Below are 27866 nucleotides of genomic sequence, written 5' to 3'. Positions count from 1 at the left end.
TCACTTTCGGATTGGCTTCAGTATCCTGTTGGGTGAGGGTGTAAACTTTGCCATAAATAGAAGGTTTGGCTTGATTCTGATTTCGTGGCATTCTCTTGCGTAGTGTTGGGAACTTTTACATATGCGACAGGTGTTTTTGAGACAATAATAGGGTCAGTTTCTATGATCTTTACCATAGTGCTGGTAAATCCTACCGCGTCCTACTACTGGTGCCTGAGAAGGGACTTGAGTCACAAGTTTAGGTCTCTTATTCTGCTGAACCAGTACATTAGGTGTTGGTCTGCAGTGTGGAACCGAGGGTCTGAAATTGCCCACTGTTAGAGGGAAGATATGAAGGTTTCTCTCTACCAGTTGTGCCTTGACCAGAATCGCTGAGTAAGTGTTGAGTTCGAACACATACAGTTGTTGCCTGATCTCAAGACGGAGGTACCATTTAAACTTCCTTACCTTTTTTACTTTATCCATCATACTCTCAAGAGAATACCGGTCCAACTCTTGAAACTTTCGGGTATACTCTGACATTGTCATATCATCCTGAACCAGGTGTGTAAACTCTATTTCTTTCAAATATTGAAGATGATTTAAAAGGTACTCTGCATTAAAAGCTACAAGGAACTATTCCCAAATGACTAGAAGGGGCAATGTGGCCTGCCTCAATTACCACTAACGACCTGCCTCACCCACAAGCATGTAAGTGGCAAGTACAACCTTCTGTTTTGGAACCACTCCAAGAGTTGCAAAGGCATTCTCTGTCTTTGTTAACTAATACTCGACCTCTTCAAAGGAGGATGCTATTGTAAAGGTAGATGAGTTTAGTCTTTTATACCTCTAAATATGGTCTGCGTCCATCATGGGTGGAACTAAGTCCCATGGAAGAGGGACTGGATTATGCTAGAGAGGCGCCAGACAGCCCTGTAGCAGCACCTGATTGTAGTGGTGCTGGATGATATGGTGGAGGAGCAAAGTTGTATTAGGGTGGCACCAGATCTTCTTGTTATAGGGGTCCCTCCTTTCTTCATAGACTTGCTGGGCGAAGATAAATCTCTCCAGCATCTCAAATAGTCGATCGACATCCTCTCGAAGTGACCCATCCTGAGTTGCTCGGTTTAGTGGGGGTCTTCCTCTCTTCATATCCTTATACCTGCATTTTACAAGAGAGGGTTGAATATCAGGTTATATTCAAGTAAAGGCCCGAATACCTTAAGGAAGTGAATATATATTAAAATAGCATAAGCAAACAATAATTAGAGTTTTTATCCTTACACTGTAAATTAGAGTGCCCAATAACGTTACAGAATGCATCTTTTACAGCGGTTCGTAAATAGAAATGAAATAAAAAACTGAAAATAGTAAATAAATATCCTAGGGGTTAACTTCCACTAGTACTTGATGGGGTTTAGGAGGAAACCTACTCACAACCCTCCTGTTGATCATGATCTAGATTTTGGTCTTCTTGATCTGAAATGGTTAATAGGAGGGTGAGCTACACTAGTTCAGTAAGAATATCGCACTAATCACTGATATGAAAATATAATTTTGGTAAAAAAAATATAAAACAATTAATGGAGCCTTTAATTTAAGTAAATTTATTTAACATAAGAAAACCGTTTATTTCATAATTACTGTTACGAGTTTTTCAAAATCAACATATAATGACAATTACTCAGATAACATCATGATTTCATTTACAAGGGAGCAAGAACAACAAAATTTCCTTTTTACCTGCTTATTGGAACTCCTAGGGGTCCATAGGGATATTTTTTTACTCGTGAACCCAATATTCATATTCGTCACTTAACCTGGCCATCCCCATACACCGTTTGATAATAGACGTTAAATACACCATTGTTTTGATACCCCGTCCGATATAAGGGAACCAAATTTCTCAAACCCTTCCAGTATGAGACTTCTCAGCCCCGTTTAACTGAAACAATGTCCATAGTAGGGTTCCCTATATATCGGATCCGTTCATCATTTCTTACAGTACCCAGTAAGCTTTTCTTACATAGATTCAAAGCATAAATTAATTACCAGTTACATACCAATAACTTATATTTACAGATCAATAGTAAGTCATGCAAATAGGCGATACGTATATCAGGAAACATAACTGAAATATTTATTCCAAAAATGAACTAATAAGTGGGGGGTATGCAGTGAGGTAAACTAAATAATCGAGAGAGCAATTAAGTCTATCAATTTAATTTACATAATATAATAGTAAGCATTTTAAGCAGTACAGGTAAAATAAACAATAAATTAGGGCAAACATGAACTGACCGGTTCCGGCCCATCCGTGACCTGTAAATTATTCTTAAGATTTTCTAATTTTCATAAAATATAGTACTATCGATTATTAAGCTTCAATTTATGTAACAGAGAATATGGTGAGAGATTCTTATCCCGGATTGGTATTCGAAATACTGTACTATCTATTGCACCTCCTGACGGTCCCCAGGTTTCTTGAATTTTTTTTGGTGAAAATTAAAACATCTGTTAAGTATCTAAAAATATCTTGAAAGGCTAGAATAGACATTTTAAAACCTTTATGGCAAATTTTAGGGTTCTGACACGGCGACGTTTCATTGCTCCGGCGTCGACTACAGCGGTTCACCTCGGCCTGACCGATTTCGGATGATTTAGGTTGCTTTTGGCCGATTTTACGCGTAAACCTGCGAAAAAACGAGTTAAGAAGCCTCGGTTGGTCAAAAAATGCGAAAAATCGAAACTTAATCGGCAGGGAGTCCTCTGGTGTGGCGGCTCCGCCAGTTCTCCTTCGCGGCTGGGGTTCTTTTTCTGCGAAACTGCACCAGAAAAAGACGGTGGACACGATGGTCATAAAATTACGTGAAATGGAAAATGGGAAGGGGGTCATTAGAGAGGGTTTTGGGTTTTGGTTGCAGCAGTTCGACCGAGCTTTGCTCGAGGTTTTCATCTCACCCATCGACTCTTTCGCTCTGATTTGGGTATAAGGAAACTCGAGATCAAATTCTGAATAGAAAAAAGAAAATTTTACATTTTTTGGCGTTCAGCGATGGTTCTGTTGTGACGGCGATGACCGTTGATTTTTTTTTTCAGCCACCCTTCTTTTTCTTCTTCGACGAGGGCTGGTGTGGCTAGGGCTAGGGTCCCTGGAACGCGATGTTTCAATACCCTCTTCGAGTTGTTCTGGGGCGTCCGTGCGGAGACACGTGACTCTCTCTCATCCGTTGGATCCTTTTTATTCAGGGAATGAATCTGAACTGCACGATTGGATGGAATCTGACCGTTCGATCACGCCTGAAGAGGAAACGTATTTGAGTCATCCATGCGTGCGGGATGTGATTTGGACCGTCAGATCATGCAGGCATGCGGATTGCTCGCATGCTCTCTCGCGTGGAGCCGATGTCAGCATCTCTGCCACGCGGCGTATTCTGGTTCCCCGTGGCTGCTGACGTGACTGTCTCACGTGACCATATTTTTTTTTATTATTTTACTTCTTATTTTTAAATTTTCTTTCAAAAATATTCCATTTATTCAAATTTTACCCATTTTCTTTAAAATTACTTTTAATTTTGTCTCTAATTTATTTTTTCTCAAAAATTTAATAAAATTTAAATTAAAATAATTTTTTAATTATTTATATATATTTTGTAAAAGAGAAAATTTTATCCCGAGCCAAATTATGAGTCCAGGTATTAGAATATATATATAATTAAATATATATATACAATATTTTGAAAAGAAGAAGAAGTGTCGGGTAGAAGAAATTAAAGAGAAAGGTAATGTTGTAAATAATAAAAAATATTGAGGATATAAAAGAAAAAAATTATTAAACCATCATAAAATTACTGAATCTATAGTTTGAAAAAATAGAGAAAATTTTGATTTTGAAAACCATAACTCAAACACCGAAAAAATATATCATGTATTTAAAAATGCAAACAAGCAGAAAAAAAATCATACAATCATTATTGAACCATAATTCAAATAAGGCTTAAAAGAATTAGTTTCTAATCCCTTTAATAAATAGTGTATTGGATGGGCTTCACCAGGTAGTAGTGTTGTTTAAAATAAATTTGAGAATAAAATATCACTAGATTAGAGAGAAGATAAATGATATTTTTTTAAATAATTTTCTAATTTAATTATAAGTCTTTTCAAATTTGAAGTAATTAAATATGTAAACATTAATCATATTTTACATATTGGATAAACAATCGAATATATTTATTTGTATCTTTAATAGTGATAATGTCTCTTAATATGTTTAGTTTTCTTATGAAATTTCGGATTCCAAGCATACTGGATAGTAGCAATATTGGCACAATACTATTAAATATTTTTTTTTATTAATTTTATAATCTTAAGTCTTGATCATAACTATTAAGTATTTTTCACTTCTCCAAAAATAAATAATAAAAACAACTAATTGAATATAAAATTAACTTTAAATAAATAATATTTCATTTAAATTTTTATCATATTTTCATTATTATCTTATTATATTAAGATTTGAATTAAATTCATTTACATTATCGTCTTATAATTTTTTATTTTCTCATAATTTTGGTTTGTTTAGATTTAAAATTTTATAAATTGTTATCTTAAAGTATGGATATATTCTAAAGGTAATAAATTTATATAAAATAACAAAAAATCAAACTTCATGGTACTGAATTATCATAAAAAAATATGAAAACTAAACTGCAATTATATTAAACTAAAAAAAGTAAAATTGTAATTTATCCTAAATAAAATAAATATGTGAAAGTAAAATAATATGAACATTAGCGATTTCTAGAAACACACTATATACAATATACATTAAAAAATTCAAAGAATTAATTTAAGTTAAGAAGCAATCAATCATCTAACATAAAAATAAAATGTGAAGGTATTTGATAATCCGTTGCCACATGCTGAAATCTTATCATGCTTACAATTCATTTAATCATGTTTTATATATTACTTTATCGAAAAATTCATTGCATGTAATCAAATCATAATTCAAAGCTAGAATAAAATAATAATCATTAAATGAAAGAAAAATCCATTAACTCATGGGAAGCAAAAATGAAGGCTCTGGTTAATGATTGTACACTTGTACTGTAGTTTCATACAGTATGGCTGTACTATGAACTGTACAAGTTCTTTTCAAAAAAACAAAATTCTTCCCGACATTTCTCGGCCACACAATCACATGAAACCCCGATCAAAGTCCTCAAGCGAGACGCAAACATGACCAACCTGTAATCCTTTTTCGCCACGTGTCGTCTTATGAATGGTAAACGTCTCATCTCCCACTCCACGTCAGCACCTCTTCCCACTCAAAGCATGCTAGCCAAATTGCACCCACCAAAGCTAGCTCGGCCTTTGCTTTGGCATCATCCTTCTACTCGTTCACCATACAATCAAATTCTATAGAAGAAATATAATATGCAACAAAGCCTTTCCTTTCCCATGGTGATTACTGACTGATTCCAAGCTTGCTCGTATATTGATTGAGAGCCAAAGGACACTTTGCAGCCTAAAATTATGCCATGGAGGCCCTCAATGCAGCAGCAAGCTTGACCCCTTTATCAGTTCTTTCTGAAACAAGAAACGAACCTAGAAAGACTACTTTACTTCCCATTTCTTCCCCACTTAAATTCTCAAAACCAGCTCTCCGAGAATGCATATCAAGAAGTGTTAATGGTAGTCTGGTGCTGCTATCTTCAGTTCTCTGTACAGGGCTTGCACATGCTTTAACATATGAGGAAGCACTGCAGCAGTCTGCCGGGTCTACCGCACTTGATTTTGATGTAGGCGGGGTGGTTGATAGTGTAGTCAGTTTTGGGACTGGGAATCCTTTGATAATAGCAGGTGGTGCCACCATTTTGGCAGTGCCTTTGGTTTTGTCTCAGGTGCTGAAGAAGCCTAAACCATGGGGGGTAGAGTCTGCAAAGAATGCTTATGCAAAATTAGGAGATGATTCAAGCGCTCAGTTGCTTGATATAAGAGCCCCAGTTGAGGCTAGGCAAGTGGGTAGTCCAGATGTTAGGGGTTTGAGAAAGAAGGCAATTTCCATTGTTTATAAAGGTGAAGACAAGCCTGGGTTTTTGAAGAAACTGTCTTTGAAGTTCAAAGAACCAGAGAACACCACATTGTTCGTTCTTGACAAGTAAGATTCTGGACTCTGCAATCACTTTTCTGCCAAATTACTCTTGTTTTTTTTTTTTTTGTTTTTTTAAATCCTGTAATCTCATAGTTTAGATCATCAGAATAGTAATTTCAAGAGAAAATTTTGCAAGGTCTCTTCTTACTCCCAATGGTAATATTGTTCTTTACAAAACCTGGAAAAATCTATCTACACTTCTAAGATTAAATGGACTTTTAGAAGTTGAAGATGGTTGCTGCTTTAAATCACTTCCTAATTTGCATTGGTGAAATTCAAGTTGGTTTTTATGGAGCCAATGATAGGCTAATTGCTTGGTGTGTATATATATATATATACACAAAGGCAAATGAATCCAGTATATCTAATATTTGGGTCATCATTTCAAAAGCTAATGTTTGGGAAGTTTGTGATGAAAGCCAGATATGATGGAAACTCTGAACTGGTTGCGGAGTTGGTCACCATAAATGGATTTAAAGCAGCTTATGCAATAAAAGATGGTGCAGAAGGACCTCGGGGATGGATGGTACTTGCTTTTCTCATCTTCTGTTATCTATTCAATTTTTTGCATCCAGAGTTAGATAACATTTGAGGTCTTTTTCAATTAAGAACTTGATATATTGTAATTTTTCAGAATAGTGGTCTCCCATGGTTACCTCCAAAGAAAGGACCAAGTCTTGATCTGAGCAGCTTAACAGAAGCATTTGCAGTATGTCTTTCCCTGCCATTTTTTTCTCTCAATCTATTGTTAGGCACTGTAAAATTTGATAATATCAGCTGTCAAACCTAGGCTCTCTTTTGAAAGTTGAAATCTAATTTATCCTCCTCTATCCCAACAACAATATATGGTTTCATGTGTCAACATATGCTGCATTCCATTTCTGTGATTGTCTGAGTAAACCCTGGTTCTGGATGCTTGGGCCCAGAAAATGCTGCATTATGTTAATAGGGAGAAATGAATATGTTGAAAATGATGAGCATCAGAGTATGAGAAAAATAGTAAACAATAAATCATGCATTGTGGATTGTATCGTCAAAATGCTAAGGGAAAATGACTACTCTGCAAAATGTTATGGGCATTTGGCAACAAAAAATGATTGAAGAAGGTTAAAGTAAACAGCCTGCATGGTCTAGACTTTGGTAGGTTCGAAGAATTTTTTATAAACGTGATAGACATTGTTGTGTTAGTTTAGTGAAAGTGAAGAAAAATGGACGCAAAGCCTTTCTATGGGTCTTCATCTATAGGTGTTCAAAATGTGTGTCAACGGAAATGATTGTTTCAAATTAGGGCTAGATTATTATTGACTTCAGCTTTTTGTATCTTCATAAACAATCATGTCACTGAAGGATGGTCCGAGAAGTGTGTGCTTTATGTAAAAGTTGAATGAAGTAACAAGCTTGTCTCCTTTTTGACTAATTTACTGGAGCCACAACAATGCAGTGGCCATACACCCTTTTTTTTGGATAATATGCTCAGTATTGGACTTAACAATTTATGTAAGAAATAACTTTGATGGGACAATTGTAAAAGTTTTATTGAAGTCCTGTTTGAAAATTATCTGGGAGCAGAATAGATTGTTGAATCTAGACTTAATCATTGAGAAGTTTCACTCCTTCAAGTTTTGTTATGAGCACTTCTATAGTTAATTGTGGAGATCAATGCACAGGAGACTTTTGATGGCGTATCTGTTACCGTTGGACTTGCTGCAGCTACTGGATTAGGTTTCCTTGCATATACCGAGGTTGGCTAGTTGAATATTTTGCACTTATGTTCATTTCTCTTTTTACTTTGTCTTTATCCTTTTTGGTTGAATGCCAGATTAACTACTCATTATTTTTTTCTGCGTTTCACAGATAGAAACAGTACTCCAACTATTAGGTTCAGCTGCTATAATTCAGTTTGTGAGCAAGAAACTCCTTTTTGCAGAGGTAAGCTTGGACAATCTTCTCTTTTTGCACTCATTCGGTTGGTCATGTTTGTTCTAACAAATGGGTCCTATTAGATACCTATTGGGCTTAATCTGCTTTGTATAACACATTACTCGTGATGATGATGGAATTGATTACAGATTTTAGAATGTAAAAGGTTTTAAATTTACTTACTGTCCAACATTTATGCATGGTAGGACCGCAAACAAATGCTGCAACAATTTGATGAATTCTTGAACACCAAGATTGCCCCAAAAGAGCTTGTTGATGAAATAAAGGTACTTTTACTTTAAGCAAATTTCTGATAATTTTCTTGATCTGGTGAGGCAATTCGCTATGTTTCTTCTCGAGAAAATTTCAGCTTGTTGATGAAAATTTAAATGCTGTTGATTATTATTAAATAATACAGATGAATAAGATCTTCACAAAATTGATTATAAATTCTTCAATCTGTTAGTTATACGACATTCCTTTTACTCCCTCTCATTTATTAGGTAGATTCTTGAGCTTAGCGTGTACATTTCCATGACAACAACAAACACTAATTAGTGGGTCATGTATTATTAATTGTATATTTTTGTAAAATTATTCCATATCCTCATAATTTCTCCAAGTACAGGATATTGGAAAGGCTTTTCTACCTTCAACCACTGGCAAGGCTCTTCCTGCACCTGCAGAGGCGAGCTCAGAATCTACTACCACCAGCTCTGAGGCTACTGCACAAAAAATTGAAGCTGCTCCGAAGTTGACGGCAGAGATAAAATCAGAATCCTCACTAGAATCTCTTCCCCAAGTAAATTCAGCGACCAATACGGAAGCTAAAGCAGCATCACCTCCTAGGTCATCAAGACCGCTTTCACCATATCCATATGTAATTCTCTATGTCCTCCTCTACATCCACACTTATTTTATCTCTCAAAGATGTCTAGGGGGTAGATTGGTAGCATTCCAGAGTCTGCTTTTACCTCTTGTTCTTTGCAGTCTTACAATATTAACCTTATCTGGTGGTGCATTTTCTGATTGCAGTATCCGGACTTCAAACCTCCATCTTCCCCTACTCCAGCCCAGCCATAGAGTTCTAAAGGAAAACTAATCAATCAGGAAATCCTAAATATTTCTCCCGAGTTCTGCTGATCGCGAAATGAATCTGTCAAAGTTGAACAGGAGCTTTGGATTGAAAAAGCTAAGAGTCTTACAATACCAGATGATTTAGTCTGCAAAACCATCTTCTTGATGCTTTTTATGTTGTAGTAGTTGTATTTTGTAGTGCTAAAAGTGGTTTTCTTCGGTATCAGTAAGACATGATTGTGTACTGGATTTGGATAGAGCAGATGTTCATAAATTTTAAGATGTTTTTCTTTTTCAATTCTTTCCAAGCAGATTTACATAAATTCTAAAAGGAGTAGATGCAGTAAGCACATCATTACAATATTTGTATCTATCATTTGATGAATAGCCAGAGTTAAGCTATTGTTTTAGTAGATGGAATAATAGCATTAAACAGAATAAGGGAGTTTTTTTTTTTTCTTTTTTTTTTAATGGTGCTAAAAGAATAAAAACTGAAAATATCAAAGAGTATTAAAGATTGAAACAATATTATTATTTCAGAATAGTGAAAAAGGAGTTTTTCCAACCCTAAAAAAATAAGTAATAATATTTTATTATGCATTGTGATGTTTTGTCTAAATTTATGTCACCAAACACATTATTTTTTTAAATTTCAATTTGATAGTTTTTTTGTTTTATTTTACAAAAACATCAATATCACCTAAGTGTTGATGTCTTAAGTTGGGTTTATAGTTTAATTTTGAGGATATATTTTTAATAATTTTTATATAAATAATCTATTATCAAATAATTAAATTCTAATTATATTAGAAAGAAATTAATTCTTTTACTATCTAATATATACAAAATTTATATATAATAAGAATGATAATAATTTCAAATTAAATTAATTTTTTTAAAAATTCATGCAATCATATTTGAACAAAACATTTTCATAAAATTTAAGTTGGACATCTGGATCTCAGATAAAATTTATTATGTGTTTAACTTTTATAATATTTAAATTAAAATTATTTTTTAAAGGGTATTTAATTTTATGTTATAATGTTTTTATCGTAAATTTGGTGGTTAAAAATTCAGAGTTCAATGCTTCCTTTGTCCAAAAAAATTAATTTATTTTTAAATAAATAGTTAAAAAATTAATTTATTTATCCTAAGCATATCTCATATCTTTTTTTTTTTTTTTTTTTAAGATTTAAGATATAATACAAGAACTTCTTCTCCATTAAAAAGAAAAGAAAAAAAAAAAAAAAAACGCAGGGGCGAAATTAAAAAATGACAGAAACGGCATCGTTCAGGTCCGCGCATGGAAAAAGCGTACAAGTACAACGTTTGAACCGAGTTCGGTCGGCACTGCTGAACCAGAACCTAGCCGTTTGGGGAGGTCTCTTCTCGCTAATCAAAATTAAATCGACCGCCAAAATGATTTTTGTATTACAATTTCATTCCCTCCATTAAAACATTTGCAGAGACGAAGGAAGCTGATCCTATATTTGGAGAAAACAATCTCTATTCGTCCATCAATGGCGAGAACCAAGAAATCGGCCCACAAGAAACGAAAACCACAATCTGGTGAGATCATTCTCCCTTTTTCTATTCCTATCTCCCTGTTCAACACAGAAATGCACGCGTATGTTCTCGTTTTTAAACTTCTTGATTTTCCCTCTTTGCTTACCCTAACATTCCTCTTATAATTGCAGCAGCCGGAGTTCCCTCACCTGCGTCAACTGGACCGAGCTCGGTATCTCCCTCTTTTTACTTATGAGTATCTGCGGTTTTTTCTTTTCCCAGATCATTCTTTTGGCATGTTTGGTCGTGAGAAAATATAGGAAACCAAGCGCCTTTGATGTTCAAATATCTCTCTCTCTCTCTTTCTTTTTTTGTTTTCATAAGTTACAAAAGAGAAGCAAGTTGAACATTCTATTTGTTTAGGTTGCGTGAATTCAAAAGAAAACCTGGAAATGAAAATTTAGGTTCCATTTTTCTTTTGCCCTTTTGGCTTCCCTCAAGAAAGACGGATGATACAAATTTTTGTAAATTTGATTTCATGTGTAATTTCAGATATTTTCTTTTTTCATTTTGGGTTCAATTCTTTCTTGATTTTAACTGTTATAAGTTAGTTTTAACGGAGTAGATCTCAAAGATAGACATCATTTTGTTTTCTTTGTAATGCCATTATATTTCATCCCTTTACACTTTACTTTTTCCTTTACAAATTGAAGAGACCTAGACCAAGGGTCAGTGCAACTGAAAGGGATTCTTCACAAAGTGAGTTTGGGGTCAGTTATATCTTATTGTCATTTAAGCTGATGCAAATGTGATGACGATGTATATCCTTTTCAATCTTTCTTTTCTGACATCTTGAAGCCCCTGGAAGACAGAGAAAGCGTCATCGTTATAGGCCAGGAACAGTAGCTCTTCGAGAAATTCGGCACTACCAGAAGACTTGGAAGCCACTCATTCCAGCTGCAAGCTTCATTCGACTGGTTAGTTCTCTCCCAATTATTGGCATATCTCTACATGAGTAGTCATGTGATTTTATATGAAATTGATATGATATAGGGATTATCTGAATAGACATTATTCTGTATGAAACTGATGTGTAGTAATATAAATCGAACCATCCTTTGTTGCTAACCTGATGGAGGAACATTTACTTTGCCAGTTGGGCTTGTTTGTTTTGTTAATCATATCTAGCCAAAAAAAAAAAAAAACAAAAAGAAAATCACATGGAGTAAAATTATGCTGTCACTGGATTTATTTCATTTTTTTAATGAAGAATGTCCTAAATTTTATTCAAGTATGAGGTTACAACATACTTCCAAGTAAATTTGCTGACTAGTTATCTAGATTTTTGGCTGTTCATTATATGATTGCCTGTTAGTACTTCATTCAATTTCCATTCAATTCTTTTTTTTTCTTAATTCTTCTGCTTAATTTCATTGGTGGACTAATCTCAATTGGTAAAGTTGCATTGTGATTTTCTATGTTGAATCATCTTTACTCCCACTCGAATTCTTTAGTAGGATTTCTAAAAATTAGATTATCTTTGGTTCAAAAATTAAATTATGATGCAGTTATACCTATTCTTTTTAGAGATTTTAAAAGGTAGAGAATCTTCTTAGCTTTTCTGAACGAAGATAAAAAAGTATATGTGCAGCTCTTATAATAAAGAGAATAAGTACACTAAAATTCAAACATGTGTTTGAAGGAAAACACATGCACAAAATTAAGGGAATAAAATGAACTTGATTCCAAATAATCAAGTATTATCTTCTACACCTCTGCAAGATGCTGTTTACATTAGTAACACCAATCTTGTACCACGGATATTGAAGCCGCAATTTGTGGCTTTGTGAGAGCATTTGCAAGTTGGTTGTTGAATTAAATTTGACCTAGCTTGAGCTTTTATCTTGGAGCTTTCCACGAATATAGTGATATTCCAAAGGTAAATGTTTCATGCGATTGTGAAGGATGAGATTTGTGCAAAAATAAGTACCTCCCAACATTGTCAAAATGGAGGACATGAATTCATAGAACTGTAACAATTAATTATGTAGAAGAGTCTAAATCCAAGTCAATTTTGCACTACCTGTGGCAATGGCACCATATTCCTTTTTTGTTGAAGACCAATCAATAGTGTGTTGCTTCTTAAAGGACCAATTGACAGGGGTGAGGCAAAGATAAATAATGTTTGCTGAAGTTGACATAAATTTTTCTTGGTCGTTACCCTAGTTGGCATATAAAAACACAATGCAAGTAGGTTTTTTGAACAGTCTGATGAGTTGTTCATTATTGATGGTTAAATAATAGAGTCGTCATTTCATAGCTTGTCAATGGTTCTCATTATGTAAGTGCACGATTTGTGTTAAGCAATTTATTAGAAAAGCAAAATCCGAACTAGTGAAAGCAATTTATTCATTAAGCAATCTAATGATGGAAAGAAGTTGATCTTGACTGTGTATCGTTATTCATTAAGCAATCTAATGATGGAAAGAAGTTGATCTTGATTGTATATCGTTAAGCAAGGACAGACTGATCATACTGTTGCAGTATGAATTCAAGGTTAAAGACCTTGGAAAATTTTAATATTTTCTTGAGATGGAAATAGCTAGAAGCAAGCCAGATATTCCATTTCCCAAAGGAAATACATCCTAGATCTATTAAAGGAAACAAGAAAACTTGGGTGTCGGCTTGCTAGCACACCACTAGAAAAGAATTGGAAACATAAGGTTTCTTAGGACAACTCTCTTGCAAACATCTCATTGGGAAACTGATCTATCTTTCATTTGCTAGGCTTAATATTGTTTATAGTATTAGTATGGTCAGTCAATTTATGCATGCTCCTACCAAGAGACATCAAGATGTTGTAGATCAAATTATCAGGTATTTGAGATGTACACATAGAAAGGGACTTTTATTTAGAAGGAACAACAACCTAGAAATAGAGAAATCTGTATATGCTGATTGGGCATGATCAGTTGAAGATACTAAGTTCGTTATTGGTTATTGCAAAAAGTTTAGAGGAAATTTGTTGCCTGGAAGAGTAAAAAACAAACTATAGTTGCTAGAACGGTGTTGAAGCAGAACATAAAGCAATTGGGCAAGACATTTTTAAGTTGATTTGGTTATAGAGACTACTATCATATTTGAATATCACATTGGAGGGTTCTATAAAGCTTTATAGTGATGGAAGAGTAAAAAACAAACTATAGTTGCTAGAACGGTGTTGAAGCAGAACATAAAGCAATTGGGCAAGACATTTTTAAGTTGATTTGGTTATAGAGACTACTATCATATTTGAATATCACATTGGAGGGTTCTATAAAGCTTTATAGTGATAATAAGTTTGCAATTGCTACTATTCACAACCTCATATAGCATGATTGTAAGAAACATGTTCGGATTGACAAAAATTTTATCAAGACGAGATGAAAGTGGAAAGATAAATTTGTCTTATGTGCCAATTGGATCACAAGAAGCTGATATTCTTACTAAAACACTACTTAAAGCTGGTTTTGAGTCAAATTTATGCAAGTTGGAAACGATTGATATATACTCACCAGCTTGTGAGGGGAGTGTTAAAAAGTGATAAGGATTTGAGATTTAAGGGAAGCCTTTTCGAAGTTTCTTGATTCTAGCATATTTCCTTTTTTGATTAGGATCCGAAATTCTAGGCTAATATGCATTAATTTAATTAGATTTTTTCTTAGAATATCTGTTATATTTTTTCTTTGAAATTGTATATATATGTTACAGAGACTAACCAATTGTCTCAATCAGAAAATTAGTTCGTACACTCTGGTTTAACATATGAGACCATCATCATATAAAAAAAAAATATTAGACTGCTTGTGTGAAGAACCAAGGATAGAGTAGAAAACATGTGAATAATATGCAGCGTAAATAAGGTAAAGCTTGTACAAAGGTAGTTTTGTCTTTTTGATTATTAGAAAATAGGGTTATAATTAGGTGAATGGAGAAACTTAAAAACAAAAAAAATGAGGTGAAGATTAGGACCATTCTGCCTTTATAGCCTATTTATAGGCATTTATTCAGGGAAGGAAATCATTCAAAATTATTGAAATCAGAATATATTTTCTCTCCTATGTCGCCGACTTTCAGCTTTCTTTCTATCACTTAGCTTTCTCTCTTTTTCTTCCTCTTTCTAGCAAATCCAAACCATGTATCAGATTCGTGACAACCTAGTATGGAAGTCGCTTATCAGATCCTATGTGAGGCAGTGGTGGCGGATCCTGCTAAAAGATTGGTTGTCAAACCCTCTGACTTTGACTTGCATATGGCTAAAATTAGGATGAGAAGGTACAAGATGCATAAAATTCTAGACCAGATAGTTGAGTTGGTCGAGTTACTATACGACAACATTCATTTTCTGGAGCCTGTGAAATCAACGGCTGCTGTTGGGGCTATGTGCATGGGGCAGAGAGGGAGTTCACTTTCCCCTATGAAGAAAATGAACAAAGAAAAGATTAACCGACTGTTAAAGGGAAAAACCCTAAAATCACTTCAATGACTGAACCGATTAAAAAACATGGGATCAAATCGAGCTCAGTTTGAATCGGACCGGTTCGTTGAACTGAACCGATTTAGTCCCTATTGTTGAAGAAGAAGAAAAAGAGGCAGAAGAAGGAGAAGCGGAAGGAGAAACGGAAGGAGAAGTAGAAGAAAAAGAGGCGGAAGAAGAAAAGCCAGAAGAAAAAGCGACAGAAGAAGAAGAAGAAACAAAAGAATAAGAAAAGGCGGAAGAAGAAAACATCATTGCGTGCAGCGAGAGATGGAGCGGCTGGCAACGACTGTGACCATGGTGTGGGGCGTCAAGGTGATGGCATGCGAGACCTTTGTGCTATTTCTGTGTTGCCCATTATGCCGATTTAGATCAAAATTTTCTAGCGGCCAGAGGGAATGTGGGTTAGAAGATCTGACTTTCACCGGCCATGGGGAGTTTCTGTAAGGAAACAAGTGCAAGAAGAAAATACATCCAAGAGCAGAAAAGTGAAGCTGCTACAAATCCATAAGTGAGAAATAATTGGCAGGACACGTAGCAATGATCCAAAGAAAGTGGGGACCCGTGTCAAGTTCTGGTGGAAGCTGAAAAAAGTGACATGCCTCAACTTGGGAAAGGACAAAAGGCAACATGTTATCTAAAATATCGAAAATGCGTTTTGCAGAGGAAAGAATGCGTGACACAAAATCTAACCATTAAAGGAGGGATGCATGGTGCATATCCGACCATTGAAGAAGAATTTCGAGATAGGGCACCATTTTTCACTCTCCTATGGTTTCTGGGCGTCGTTTTCTAGGTTCTTCTTCTTCAATTTTGTGTGTAAGAGAGTGAATGAACGTGGAAACAGTAGAAAACTGCTTTGTAAAAAAAAGAAAAACAAAAACAAAAAATAAAAATAAACAAGCAGATATATATGAGAGGTTAACCAAGTCTTCGACACCAGATATTTGGAAGGTGGATCTCAACCTTGGAGACAAAGTTGATGTTCAAGGGGTGAATATTGTAAGGAACCAAGTAGAAAGTAGGAAATAAGTAAATAATATGCAGAGTAAGAAGGTTAAAGTTTGTAAATAGGTGGTTTTATCTTTTCTATTATGAGAAATTAGGGTTAAGATTAGGTGAATAGATAAATTGAGAAACAGAAAATGAGAGGAAGATTGGGAGAATCATTTTGCCTTTCAGGCGGTTACAACTTCCTGTCTTTATAGCCTATATGTAGGCATGTATTCATGAAGGAAATCATAAAAAATTATTGAAATCAAAATATATTTTCTCTCAAATCTCACTGGCTCTCAACTTTCTTTCTATCTCTGTCTCTGGGCTTTCTTTCTTTTTCTTCCTTTCTCATCCAGATTCGAACTATGTATCAAGTTCATGGCAGCTTGAGTATAATGTTGCATATTTGAGTGATCTCCAAGCCAGAATCATCTCTGAGCAAGACTTCATAAAGCCTGTCCTGTTCAACATTTAAAGATTGCAAGATTAGATGTAACAAGGTGAGGTGTAAAAGTTTACTAGTAGTAGAGAGTCATTTTCTTAAGAAGTTGTTGTAACGGCCCCGTAAATATTAAAATGAAATGAGTATTTAAATATATCAAATGCGGAAGCGAGATCAAAATTTCAGTTAACATCCCTTACACGAAAAACCAGAAACGTACTTAAAATATAAAAGATTAAACTAACTAAGAGAAAAACTCGAAAATAAAACTATGAGTATGACTACAGAGTCTCTAGGTATCCCCTTCGTCGTCCTCCTGCGGAACGGGCTCGGGAACCATGTCTTCCTGATCTGAAATGGTTAAATAAGGAGTGAGCTACACTAGCCCAGTAAGAACATCACGATATCTCACCGTCACGGAGGTAAAGGTGGGTAGAAAAACACAAAAAGACCAATGGTGCATAATTTACAATAAACTCGTTTATTAACATGAAAACCTTTACCATCCACTTACCTTGGTGGAATTTATGAAAACAATATGAGAAAAACAATAACATCATCATAATCATTGAATAATCTAAGCTGTAAAACATAACACTTATCACGCCTCTTGTAATTCAATCATTGTACAACATATCCTTTTTTCTCATTTACCAGCCTACTAGTATCCGTGGGGGTCCATAGGGGTTCCGCTACCCGTTAACCTTTAACATTCATAATCAGTTTCCAGGGCCGTCCCCATACCCCGTCCGGTATGGGCGCCAAAACCATGAACCTCAATACCCCGTCCGGTATGAGGGTGAAACGGGCCGTCCCCATACCCCGTCCGGTATGGGCGCCAAAACCATAAACCTCAATACCCCGTCCGGTATGAGGGTGAAACGGGCCGTCCCCATACCCCGTCCGGTATGGGCGCCAAAACCATAAGATCTCCATACCCCGTCCGGCATGTGAGACCACAATCCCGGTAGGGTTCCCTACGGACCCGGTCCGTCCACCATCTCCCAGGATATCTAGTCAGGCTGACCCCCATAATACAATTATCAGTCTATACAATCTTTCATTTTCCTTTTCCTCAATCAACATCATCAATTCACATTTAAACAAGCAAATCGTAATTCATACCAACAGACAACATACAATATCAGTTTTTCAGTCATTCAACCCATAATTAATAAAAACGTAGTACATGCACACAAATCTGTAAAATGAACACATCAAACCTCATTTTGCATTTAAAGCTGTAAACAGGCCAAATAACAGTAAATCATCAATCACACTAGACTCGGGCTCCATTAGCAACCTTAAGCAATTTCACACATGGGTTAATTCAAGAAATACCGTTTTATCATTTTGAACTTTAATACCGTGATAGGAAATAGGGTGAGGGGTCCTTACTTGTTTTCGAGATCCGAATACGATTCACAGTGCGCCTGCAGGCTGTCCCTAATTTTCCCTGAATTTTTCCCGGGGAACTGAAACACACTAACAGTACCTGCACGTGTTCCAAAAAAAATCCAAATTAGGCCCAGGGCCTCTTTCGGCCCAAATCGCAACTCCGGCACGGCGGCTCCGCCGTGCTCCGGCGACGGCGCCGCCGCTGGCGGCGGCGAGTCGCCTCGGGTTGACTGTTTTCGGCCGTTTTCGGCCGAATTCGGCCACACTCGCATTGGTCCTTGTCAGAAAACAACCCTAGGGCCCTCGGGGGGCCAAAAAATCACGGAAAAACGGAGCTTACCGGCGGCGGCGCTCTCGGGTGCAGCGGCTCTCCGGCGAGGTTCGTGTTTTGGTGATTCGGCTCCGGTCAACCTGTAGAGAAAAGAATGGTGATCACGGTGATATAAAAATTGCATCGAACGGAGGCCGGGAAGGGCCTCGTCGGAGGCAAAAACCGAGAGGGGGCGCGGCGGCGCCGCTGGGCTTCGGCCGCGTATTCCGGCCGTTTGGCCGGGATTTCGGCTTCGATTTGGCCATAGGAGGAATCAGTGGGGAAAAACGAGTCGGGGGTATGAAATTTACCTCGATCGGCGGTCGGAAATTTCCCCGGTGCGGCGGCGAGTGGCGGCGGGTGGCGGCGGTCGGCCTCTGGTTCGTCTTCTCCGGCGAGCGGCTGGCGGCTAGGGTTTGTGGTCTGGTGTGGGGGTTCTATTTATAACCCCTTGCCTTTTGATCACAGCCGTTCATTTTGTTTTAATCTGGGCCGTTCGTTTTTGATTGAATCTGGGCCGTCCGTGCGATTGAATCTGGGCCGTCCGATCGCGTGATTGATCTGGGCCGTCGGATCGCACCCACGCGGATCGCCAACGTGGCTCCTTTCGGAGTGACGCGATCTTGCCACGTGGCAGGCCCTGGTTGGCCGGGACTGCTGACGTGGCTGCTGACGCGGCTGCTGACGTGGCCCCCCCCCCTTTTTTTTTTTTTTTTTTTTTTTTTTTTTTTTTTTCCTCCTCCTTTCCAGGTGCTACAGTTGTTGTGAGGTTTACAAAAAGATTTGGTAGTGTAAATTTTAAAGAAAAAATTCACCCTTAGATTGTTACACTTAGAGTATTTATAAAATTCTTATTTTACTGATAGATAAATTCTTATTCTACTAGACTTTTAATTATATGAGATTATTATTCTCATATAATTTTAATTATAAAATACTAACTAATTAAATAATAAATTAAAATAATTAACTAATAAAATATGGTAATCAACACCTCTCCTCAAGTCTGTGTAAGGATATCTCTCATGTCTAACTTGCAGACCAAATTATAATGAGTCATCTTGCAGTTTACAAGTGTCAATCCTATTCCTTATTCGAAAATTATGATTTTATTAGATTTGTTGTATTTATAACTGATGAAGAGTTAAATTGAGATAGAATACGTTTCAAAGTTTGAATCTGCTTATTTGAAAAAACTCCAACTATTGGTGTGTCAGGTGTTTCATTTGTTTCAACCAAATTTTCTTGAGCTCTCGTAGGTCTCTCACAACCTCTAGTTGGTTTTCCATGTAATTTCTAATAAGTTTTCTTAGTGTATTTTGATTTATTACAATAGTCACATTTCTGTAGATCTTTGGACTGGTCAAACTGAATAATTAATCTAGCTTTCTCAACTTGTCATATCTGAATCATAACATTCATTCTACTTTTTTCTTATTGAACATAACAATAAGTGTATTGTAATGAGGAAAGAAGATCCTTACCTTGCATTTAGATATGTATCTGATCATATTCGATGTTTAGACCAGCTAAGAAATCATAAATTCGTTCTTTTTTTATCAATTTCTAAAATTTGACAGCATTTTCAGGAAAATCTGTTTGAAAGTCTTGATAGTAATTTAGTTCCTGTTAATCCATTCAGTTATGAAAAATATTGAGAAATAGTCATCTTTTCTTATTTTGTGTCATGAATCTTATTTCATAATAAATTTAGGCATCATTATCTACTTGTGAGTATGTGAGATATTACATTCCATATTTTTATTGCAGTATCGAGCAACAAATATGTTCGTGCAATGTGAGATTGCATGGAATTGATAAGTCAAGACATTACTAAAGAGTTTTCAAAGTTCTATATATTATATTCCAAATCATCTATATCTGGTTTCTTCATACCATCTTTAATGTACTTGTACAATTCTCTAATTTTGATAAATAATAAATAAGTTATTGATCAAGTAAAATAATTAGTTTCATCAAGTTTTACAGGACTGATTTATAATGAGGGGTTATTCGAATAAAAAACCATTATTTTTTTTACTTCTGGTATTTTAGAATGTTAGAAATAGTGAAAAATAATGCTTAATAATGAAGAACAAACTTTCTAATCAACGACAAAAGATGCCAAAAAGTGCTGTAAACTGGAACTAGATTTGTCAAACAACAGTTCAGTTCGGTTCGGCTAAAAAAAGGCTTGAGTTTGGCTCAAAAACGACTCGGGTTTGGCTCAAAAACGACTCGGGTTTGGCTAAAAAAGGGCTCGAATTCGTCTTAAAAACGGCTTGAATTCGACTTAAAAATGGTTTGAACTCGGCTTAAAAAACGGCTTGGCTCAAAAAATAACTCAACTTAACAACAACTTGGCTTGGGCTTAAAGTCGGCTCGGCTTGGGTTTGGGCTTCCTCGGCTCAAGTAGATATGCAGGACACGCTACGGCAAAAAAAGTGAAGCAGAAACTTTGTCACGGCAGGCGACGCGTCTACCAAGTGAAGTAGGTTGTGGCAAAAAACTTCTTACGCATGACGGAAGGGGAGTCACGGTCTTGCGCAAAGACTCGGTTGGCAACGCGTCTGCGAAGTGAAGCAGATTGTGGAGAAACTCCTTGCGTGTGACGGAATGAGGAGAGACAAATTGGTCTTGCACGAAGTGCGGTGCAGCCAGAAGTTACCTGTGCACGACGGAAGAATGAGAGACAGACTGGTCCTGTGCGAAGTGTAGTGTGGCCATAAGCTTCCTGCATGATGCGGTTAGAGAGCTTCCTGCGCATGGCAGAAGGAGAGACAGACCGGTCCTGTGTGCGATGTGGTGCGGCCAGAAAGCTTCTTGTGCGTGGATCTGCGCGCGACGGAAGAAGGAGATCAACTGCTTCCTCTCTTCTTCTGATATGACATCTCTTCCTTTAATGTGGTTTTTCTTCCTCTAATCTGGCTCTTTTTTGTTATTTGTAGGGTTTGAAAAAAAATCGTAAAATAGGTTTATTTGACTCTGATGCTATATATATTTTGGAGAAAAAATAATAATTTTATTTATCCCCTTAGGTTGTCATATTTAAAATATTTATAGAATTCTTATTTTATTGATAAGAAAATTTTTATTTTATTAGATTTCTAATTATATGAGATTATTATTTTCATAAAATTCTAAATATATAATACAAACTAATTAAATAATAAAGTAAACTAATTAACTAATGAAATATAGTAGTCAACAGGTAATGATGTTTTGTAAAAAGGTGCTAGAAGTAGCGAATATGTGTAATTTAATATATTTTTTTTGAAATAAAAAATATGAGTATATTGAAAGGGGTCACCCATATACAAAAGATATTTACATTTTAGTAACGCAATCAATCACATATTCAAAATCTTCCATCTTATAAAAATCATGCCCTAATAAAAGTGACCCAAACAAATGGAGCCATCTATCTTTATTCTTCCTAATATCACTATCCACCCGGTCAAAAGCCTTCCTATTTCTTTTCTTCCATATAACTCAAAAAATAGTCAAAGGTATTAATTTAATAAATTTTTTTTATACATATGCCTTCCCATGCCGAAATCTCCTCCCTCATCAAACCCATTATAACCCGACTAACCCCTAAACGCCCATAAATCATAGTCCAAATACTATATACAGTTGGACTCCATAACAACAGATGATTGCACAATTCTGCCTCATGTTTGCACATATAACAGCCATTCACTATCACTATTCCTCTCTTCATCAAGTTTTCAGTAGTTAAAATACAATTCGTACTAACCTCCCAAGCAAAGAAGGCAATCTTGGGTGGAGCTTGAGTCTTCTAGATCCGTTTAGCTGGGAAATACCCCTCTCTTCATCTGTTTAACAAAGAAAGCAATCTTATGTGTAATTTAATATGTAATGATATAATAGTAGAATACCTATGGATAATTAATATTAGGGTTTCTTTTATTGTACTAAAAATCATGTATGTATAGGGCCATTTTCTTTCATGAAGGATTGAGGAGCCGCTTGACCTCCCATAAAGGGCCATTCATTCTATCCTCCCATAAAGGGTTCAGTAGCTGCTTGAGCTTGAAGCAACCTTGTCTGGAATAACCGAACTTGCCCCAGATTTGGCAAGTGAGAAAAGGACTAGTGTGGCTTTGTTAAGGCTAGTTGACTGGTAAGCTGATAGAAGTTGGTAGAGTCCTGCTGCGTTTTGTAGGAGCAAGGCTGGTTGGAGTGTCAAGGGTTGTTGATGCTTATGGGAGGAGCTTCTGTGGAGGTTTGCTTAAGGAAGTTTTCACATTTGGCTAACTTTTGCAGTGCTCTTGAAAAGGGAATGTAGTACCTCTAGCCCAAAAGATTGCTGCAAAGTCCTTAAAGTTACTCCAATGCCATTGAGAACGTGTAACATGTTACACTCATTGGATAGAATAGTGCCAATAAGTGCTAGTTCAGCTATCATGAAATGAATAGTTTATAGATATTAATGATGGCTAGGGGTTGTATTTTGCTTGAAGTAAACGGGACCCAAATGTCATCCTAACTTGAAATGAGTAAAAAAGATTTATACTTGCCTCAGACTTACTCAGTTATTTAAAATATCTGACAACTAATTTATTTTAAATTTTTAAAAAATATGTGAAAACTATAAATAAATAATAAATAAAATTTACTTTACATAAAAAAAATGCTATACACTTTAGTTTATTAATTAAGTGAATGAGCAATGTGAAGAATAAACATGAATTGAACTAATTTGGCCAATATTGTTCCGCAAGATTACAATTAATAGACTGGAAATCATGATATTGAGAGTTTCAGTTCAGGCTGCTGATTGTTTGTATTTGCTGATATGTATATAGATGCATGATAGGCTTGTTTTATTATGAGCTTAATGGATTACATTCTCAGAACAGTTTCTTTTATTTCATGGCTTGGAATGCAATGCAAGCTACTTGAACTAGTTAACCTTGACAATTTGCTGTTCATATGTTCTACTCTTAATCTTTGTTGCACTGTGGGGAGTTTCTTTTATTGTCGTTTGCCACAGTGCAAGTATAGCAAAAATTGGCATAGCTTTTTCCAGTCTCTATCTAATGTTTGTTAAACCCCTCATTGCAAAAACATGCTCAGAAGTTTCGCATGCAAGCAATGTGTGAACGATTGTTTATAACCTGCATGTTACATTTGAATCAGATACGACTAACTATTGCAGCTTTGTCACAGGTAAGAAGTATTACCTACAATTTTGCTCCTCCAGATATCACTCGTTGGACGGCTGAAGCTCTTGTAGCACTTCAGGAGGTAAAATGAATTTATCTAAGCACTTAAGAAGAATTTGAAATTTGAAGCCTAAAATATTGTGTGAGAAAGACTATATATTAAGACCATAGCGTGTTTGCTTATTGTTTATAGGTTTAGTTGTGTGTACCTCTGTTGTTTAAAAATCATTATTACGTCTCCATATTATTTGTCTCCATTTGTCAATCTATGAATCCTTTATATGTGTAGAATTTAGAGAAAAAATATAATTTTTGTTCTCACACTTTAAGTTATAATATTTGGGTATTTATAAAATTTTTAAACTATTAATTAGAAAATAACTATTTAACTAAAATTCTAATTACATAAAATTATTATTATAATAAAATTCTAATTGTATAATATTAACTAATAACTAAAATATTTAAATAATAAATTATACTACTCAACACTCCCCCCAAGTTGGTGCAGGGATATCTCTTATGCTCAACTTGCAAATCAGGTTCTGAGAAGTCATCCTGCAGTTCACCAGTGTCAATCTTCTTTCTTGTTCGAAAATTATGATTTTACTAGATTTATTGCACTTATAGTTGATGAAAAATTAAATTGAGACAAAATACGGTTTAGGGTTTGAATCTTTTCATTCAAAAAAGTTCCAATTGTCGGTGTGTTGGGTATTCCACTTTCTTCAACTAGATTTTCTTGAGCTCTCGTAGGTCCACAATTTTTTCTTTCACTACCTTTAGTTCGCTTTCCATGCAGCTTCCAATAAGTTTCTCTTGTATGTTTTTGCTTGCCATAATAGTCATACCTTTGTAGATCCTTGGATTGTTCAGACTGAGCAATTAATGCAACTTTATCAACTGGTGCTATGTAAAATATGACATTCTTTCTACTTTCTACTTTCTTCTTACTGGATATAGGTATAAGTTTGTTTTAATGAAGGAAAAAGATCTTTACCAAGCACCTGGATTCGTATTAGATCATATTCGGTGTTCAAACCAGTTAAAAAATCATAAATTCGTTCTTTTTCAATCAATTTCTGAAATTTTACTGCATCTGCAGGATAATTTGCTTGAAGGTCTTGATAGTAATATAATTCCTGCCATAATCCACTCAGTTCAGAAAAATATTGTAAAATAGTCATCTCTCCTTATTTTATGCCATGAATTTTATTATGGAGTTCATAAATTTGGGTATCATTACTCACTTGTGAATATGTAAGAGATGTCACGTTCTATATTTTTACTGCAGTATCGAGTAACAAATATGTTCGTGCAATATGTGGTTGCATGGAATTGATTAGCAAAGACATTACCTAAGAATTTTCAGAGTCTCATCTGTTATATTCCAAATCATTTACTTCTGGTTTCTTTATGTAACCTGTAATGTACTCTGCAATCCTCTAACCTTGATAAACAATAAATAAGATTTTGACCAAGTAAGATAATTAGTTTCATCAAGTTTTACGGAATTGATTTGAAATAAAGGGTTATCCGAATAAGAAATCAACACTTTTTTTGCTTATGCCATTTTAAAGTGCTGAAAATAAGAATAAAAATACCTAATAATAAAAACAGACCTCGTAATTTGCACCAAAATAGCAAAAAAAACAGAAAATACTGAAATCAGATCTGTTTGGCTCGGCTCGAAAAACGGCTCGACTCAGAAAACGACTCGGCTCAGAAAACGACTCAACTCGAAAAATGGCTCGGCTCAGAAAACGACTCGACTCCAAAAATGGCTCGGCTCAGCTTGGTGCAGGCAGCTTGGCTCGGGTTGAAATCAGCTCGGCTCAACAACTCAGATCGACTCAATGTAGCTGACCAGGAAAACTCCCTGCGCACTGCTATGTGTGCGGCGAAGGGGAAAATTTGTGCTCGGTAGAAGGCCGACAGGTCGCAGTCAGAGGCTTCGTACTATCGGAGTGAGGCAGATCGGGCTTCTCTGCGTGTAGAGGAAGAAGAAACCAGAGGTTGTCGCGCGGCTCTGCGTGCGATTGAAGAAGGAAACCTGGACGCCCTGTGTGGCTCTGCGTGTGGCTGAAGAGGGAACTGGTCGCACGTCTCTGCGTGATGCGGAACTCCAAGACCTTTGTTTGAACCTTAAAACTCTTCAATCGGTTTAGAACAGAATTTAGATTTCAATTAAAAAGGAAGCAAATTTGTTCAATCACCCAAATAGTAGAAGTTAAATGGAACCCAAGAAAAATAAATGATATCATTTGAATCCAATCCAAATAAGCACCAAGAACAATTGAAATAGGAAATTAAAATTGAATACAAGTGATAATAATTGTATTCCAAATCAACACCTTGTGCATAAAGTGAAAAGAGAGCCAAAACATTCTTAACTCAATTCTGAAATATTTGATTACCACTCTTGATGTCCACAAAAAAGAGTTCATTTGGTATTTATAACTAAAGAAATCAATGATAAGTTACAACACAATAATTACAATTGTAACTCGCATAATAATTAGGTTAATTATGTGGTAATTATAATTGTAACTCTAATAATAATAAGACTAATTATAAGTATGTAATTGTTATGTAACTCTTTGTAACTCAAATCTTCTTAACCAACAGCACTAATTATTTGTAGCACCATATAGTTATGAACTCATTCTTGTAATAACGCTAAGAAAAGACTTAAACTCAAATGAGTTACACTTGACTATATGGGGTTTAACTCAAACTAAAATAAAATAATCCAAAATATTTAAAACAACTCAACTAATCCAGCCCATACACAAGGTTTATTCACCCATTACCAATAAGACTCAAACAAGCCCAAATTATCCTAAATCATTTAAACCCAATTAAAGTTATGAATTTGAGCTGTTCGAAAAGTTCATATTTGAACTTTTTACAATTGGTCAGCCCATCATTCACATGTTTTTGAGTGAAAATTTGAAGTAACTCTTTAAGCTTCTTTGCTTTTAATCTTGTTATTGGTCCGCTGAAATTTTACAGGTTTGGAACTCTATTTAAGTTTACGTCATTTGAAATTTACTCCAAATCACATTTTGATGCTCTTTGAGTATCTTGAGTGTTTCTAGTTTTGTTTGCATCATTCACCCTCCCCTTAAAAGAATTCGTCCTCAAATCAATTCCTGCATCAATTTCAAAAGGGGATAAATCAGATATGTTAAATGTAGCTGAAATACTATGCGCACCTGGTAGGTCTATTTTGTAGGCATTTTCATTGATTTTGGCTATGATTTGAAATAGATTATCCCCACGAGTATCCAATTTAGATTATCGTTTTGATGGAAATCATTTTTTGCACAAATGAACCCACACTCAATCTCCGGGTTCAAACGAAATCTTGTGTCTTCCTTTATTGACATAGGATGCTATTTGTTCATTTTTCTTTTCAATGTCCTGCCTTGCTTTTTCATGAATTGCTTTAACCATTTTTGCTTTCTTATGTCCATCCAAATTAAAAATGTCACTTATAGGAATAGGCAACAAATCAAGTGAAGTTAAGGGATTAAAACCATACACAATTTCAAAAGGAAAAAACCCAGTAGAAGAATGTATACTCCGATTATAAGCAAATTCAACAAATAATAGCATATCTTTTCAAGTTTTAACATTCATTTTAATTAAAGCACGTAATAATGTACCAAGTGTTCTATTTACTACTTCAGTTTGATCATTCGTTTGTGAATGTGGTGTAGTAGAAAATAAAAGTTTGGTCCCAAGTTTGGATAACAAAACTCGTCAAAAGTGGCTTAAAAACTTAACATCCCTATCGGATACAATGGTTTTATAAATGCCATGCATTCTAATAACTTTGCGGAAAAACAAATCCGCTATGTGTGTGGTATCATCTGTTTTGTGACATGGTATAAAGTGTGCTATTTTGGAAAAACGATCAACAACAACAAATATTGAGTTTCGGCCTTTTCTAGTCCTAGGTAGACCCAACAAAAAGTGCATAAAAATATCAACTCAAGGATATGTAGGAATGGGTAATGACATATATAATCCATGTGGTTGAACTCTAGACTTAGCTTACCTACATGAGCTGCATTGCGCACAAATTTTCTCAACATGTTTGCGCATATTAAGCCAAAAGAAATGTTTATGTAAAATGCTCAAAGTTTTGTCAATCCCAAAATGTTCCATTAAATTACCACTATATGCTTCACGAACAAACAACTCCCTAATAGAACTATTAGGCACACATAATTTTCTCTTTTTAAATAGAAAACCATCATACCTATAAAAATCTTAAAATGCTGCATGTTCACAAGCCACATAAACATTTGAAAAATCACTATCATGCACGTACAATTATTTGAAATGCTCAAATCCCAACA

General features: G+C 35.4%; 2 protein-coding genes and 1 long non-coding RNA gene across 11 annotated transcripts in view; 2 read left to right on the top strand and 1 right to left on the bottom strand.

The window, feature by feature from the left end:
- The first annotated feature begins 5321 nt into the window (after positions 1 to 5321).
- On the top strand, positions 5322 to 9431 carry TROL (thylakoid rhodanese-like protein). Its single transcript, XM_022051786.2, has 8 exons — positions 5322 to 6142; positions 6560 to 6662; positions 6771 to 6845; positions 7804 to 7878; positions 7991 to 8065; positions 8263 to 8343; positions 8685 to 8936; positions 9092 to 9431. The coding sequence occupies exons 1-8, from the start codon at positions 5523 to 5525 to the stop codon at positions 9137 to 9139; spliced, it is 1329 nt and encodes a 442-aa protein (XP_021907478.2). The 5' UTR covers positions 5322 to 5522; the 3' UTR covers positions 9140 to 9431.
- Positions 9432 to 10381: 950 nt separating this feature from the next.
- The window catches only part of HTR12 (Histone superfamily protein), a 29073-nt gene continuing 11588 nt past the window's right edge, over positions 10382 to 27866 (top strand). For 2 of the 9 annotated variants that reach the window (XM_088220365.1, XM_088220363.1), the window contains exons 1-5: positions 10382 to 10517; positions 10603 to 10705; positions 10834 to 10874; positions 11501 to 11619; positions 23501 to 23578. In XM_088220365.1, coding sequence (XP_088076491.1) covers positions 10409 to 10517; positions 10603 to 10705; positions 10834 to 10874; positions 11501 to 11619; positions 23501 to 23578 — 450 coding nt within the window. In that variant the 5' untranslated portion in view covers positions 10382 to 10408. Of the gene's footprint in view, positions 10706 to 10833; positions 10875 to 11355; positions 11413 to 11500; positions 11620 to 23489; positions 23579 to 27866 lie in introns of all 9 variants that reach the window. The other 7 variants (XM_088220369.1, XM_088220367.1, XR_015819294.1 and 4 more) reach the window with 7 other exon arrangements.
- LOC148253726 (uncharacterized) lies at positions 16724 to 21598 on the bottom strand. Its single transcript, XR_015819295.1, has 2 exons — positions 18335 to 21598; positions 16724 to 18091 (listed from the first exon to the last, which is right to left on the bottom strand). It is a non-coding gene; the product is annotated as an uncharacterized LOC148253726 (long non-coding RNA).

This window comes from Carica papaya, chromosome 5 (assembly GCF_054855325.1).
Source record: "Carica papaya isolate Zhongbai chromosome 5, ASM5485532v1, whole genome shotgun sequence".
NCBI classification, from domain to species: Eukaryota; Viridiplantae; Streptophyta; class Magnoliopsida; order Brassicales; family Caricaceae; genus Carica; species Carica papaya.
Note: the sequence above shows the minus strand (reverse complement) of the source record. Positions and strands in the feature narration are given on the sequence as shown.

Coding starts and splice junctions, on each gene's coding strand:
- TROL (XM_022051786.2), top strand. CDS start 5,523: ATGGAGGCCCTCAATGCAGCAGCAAGCTTGACCCCTTTATCAGTTCTT. Junction 6,846..7,803: donor GCTTAACAGAAGCATTTGCA/GTATGTCTTTCC, acceptor ATCAATGCACAG/GAGACTTTTGATGGCGTATC. Junction 8,937..9,091: donor CGCTTTCACCATATCCATAT/GTAATTCTCTAT, acceptor TTCTGATTGCAG/TATCCGGACTTCAAACCTCC.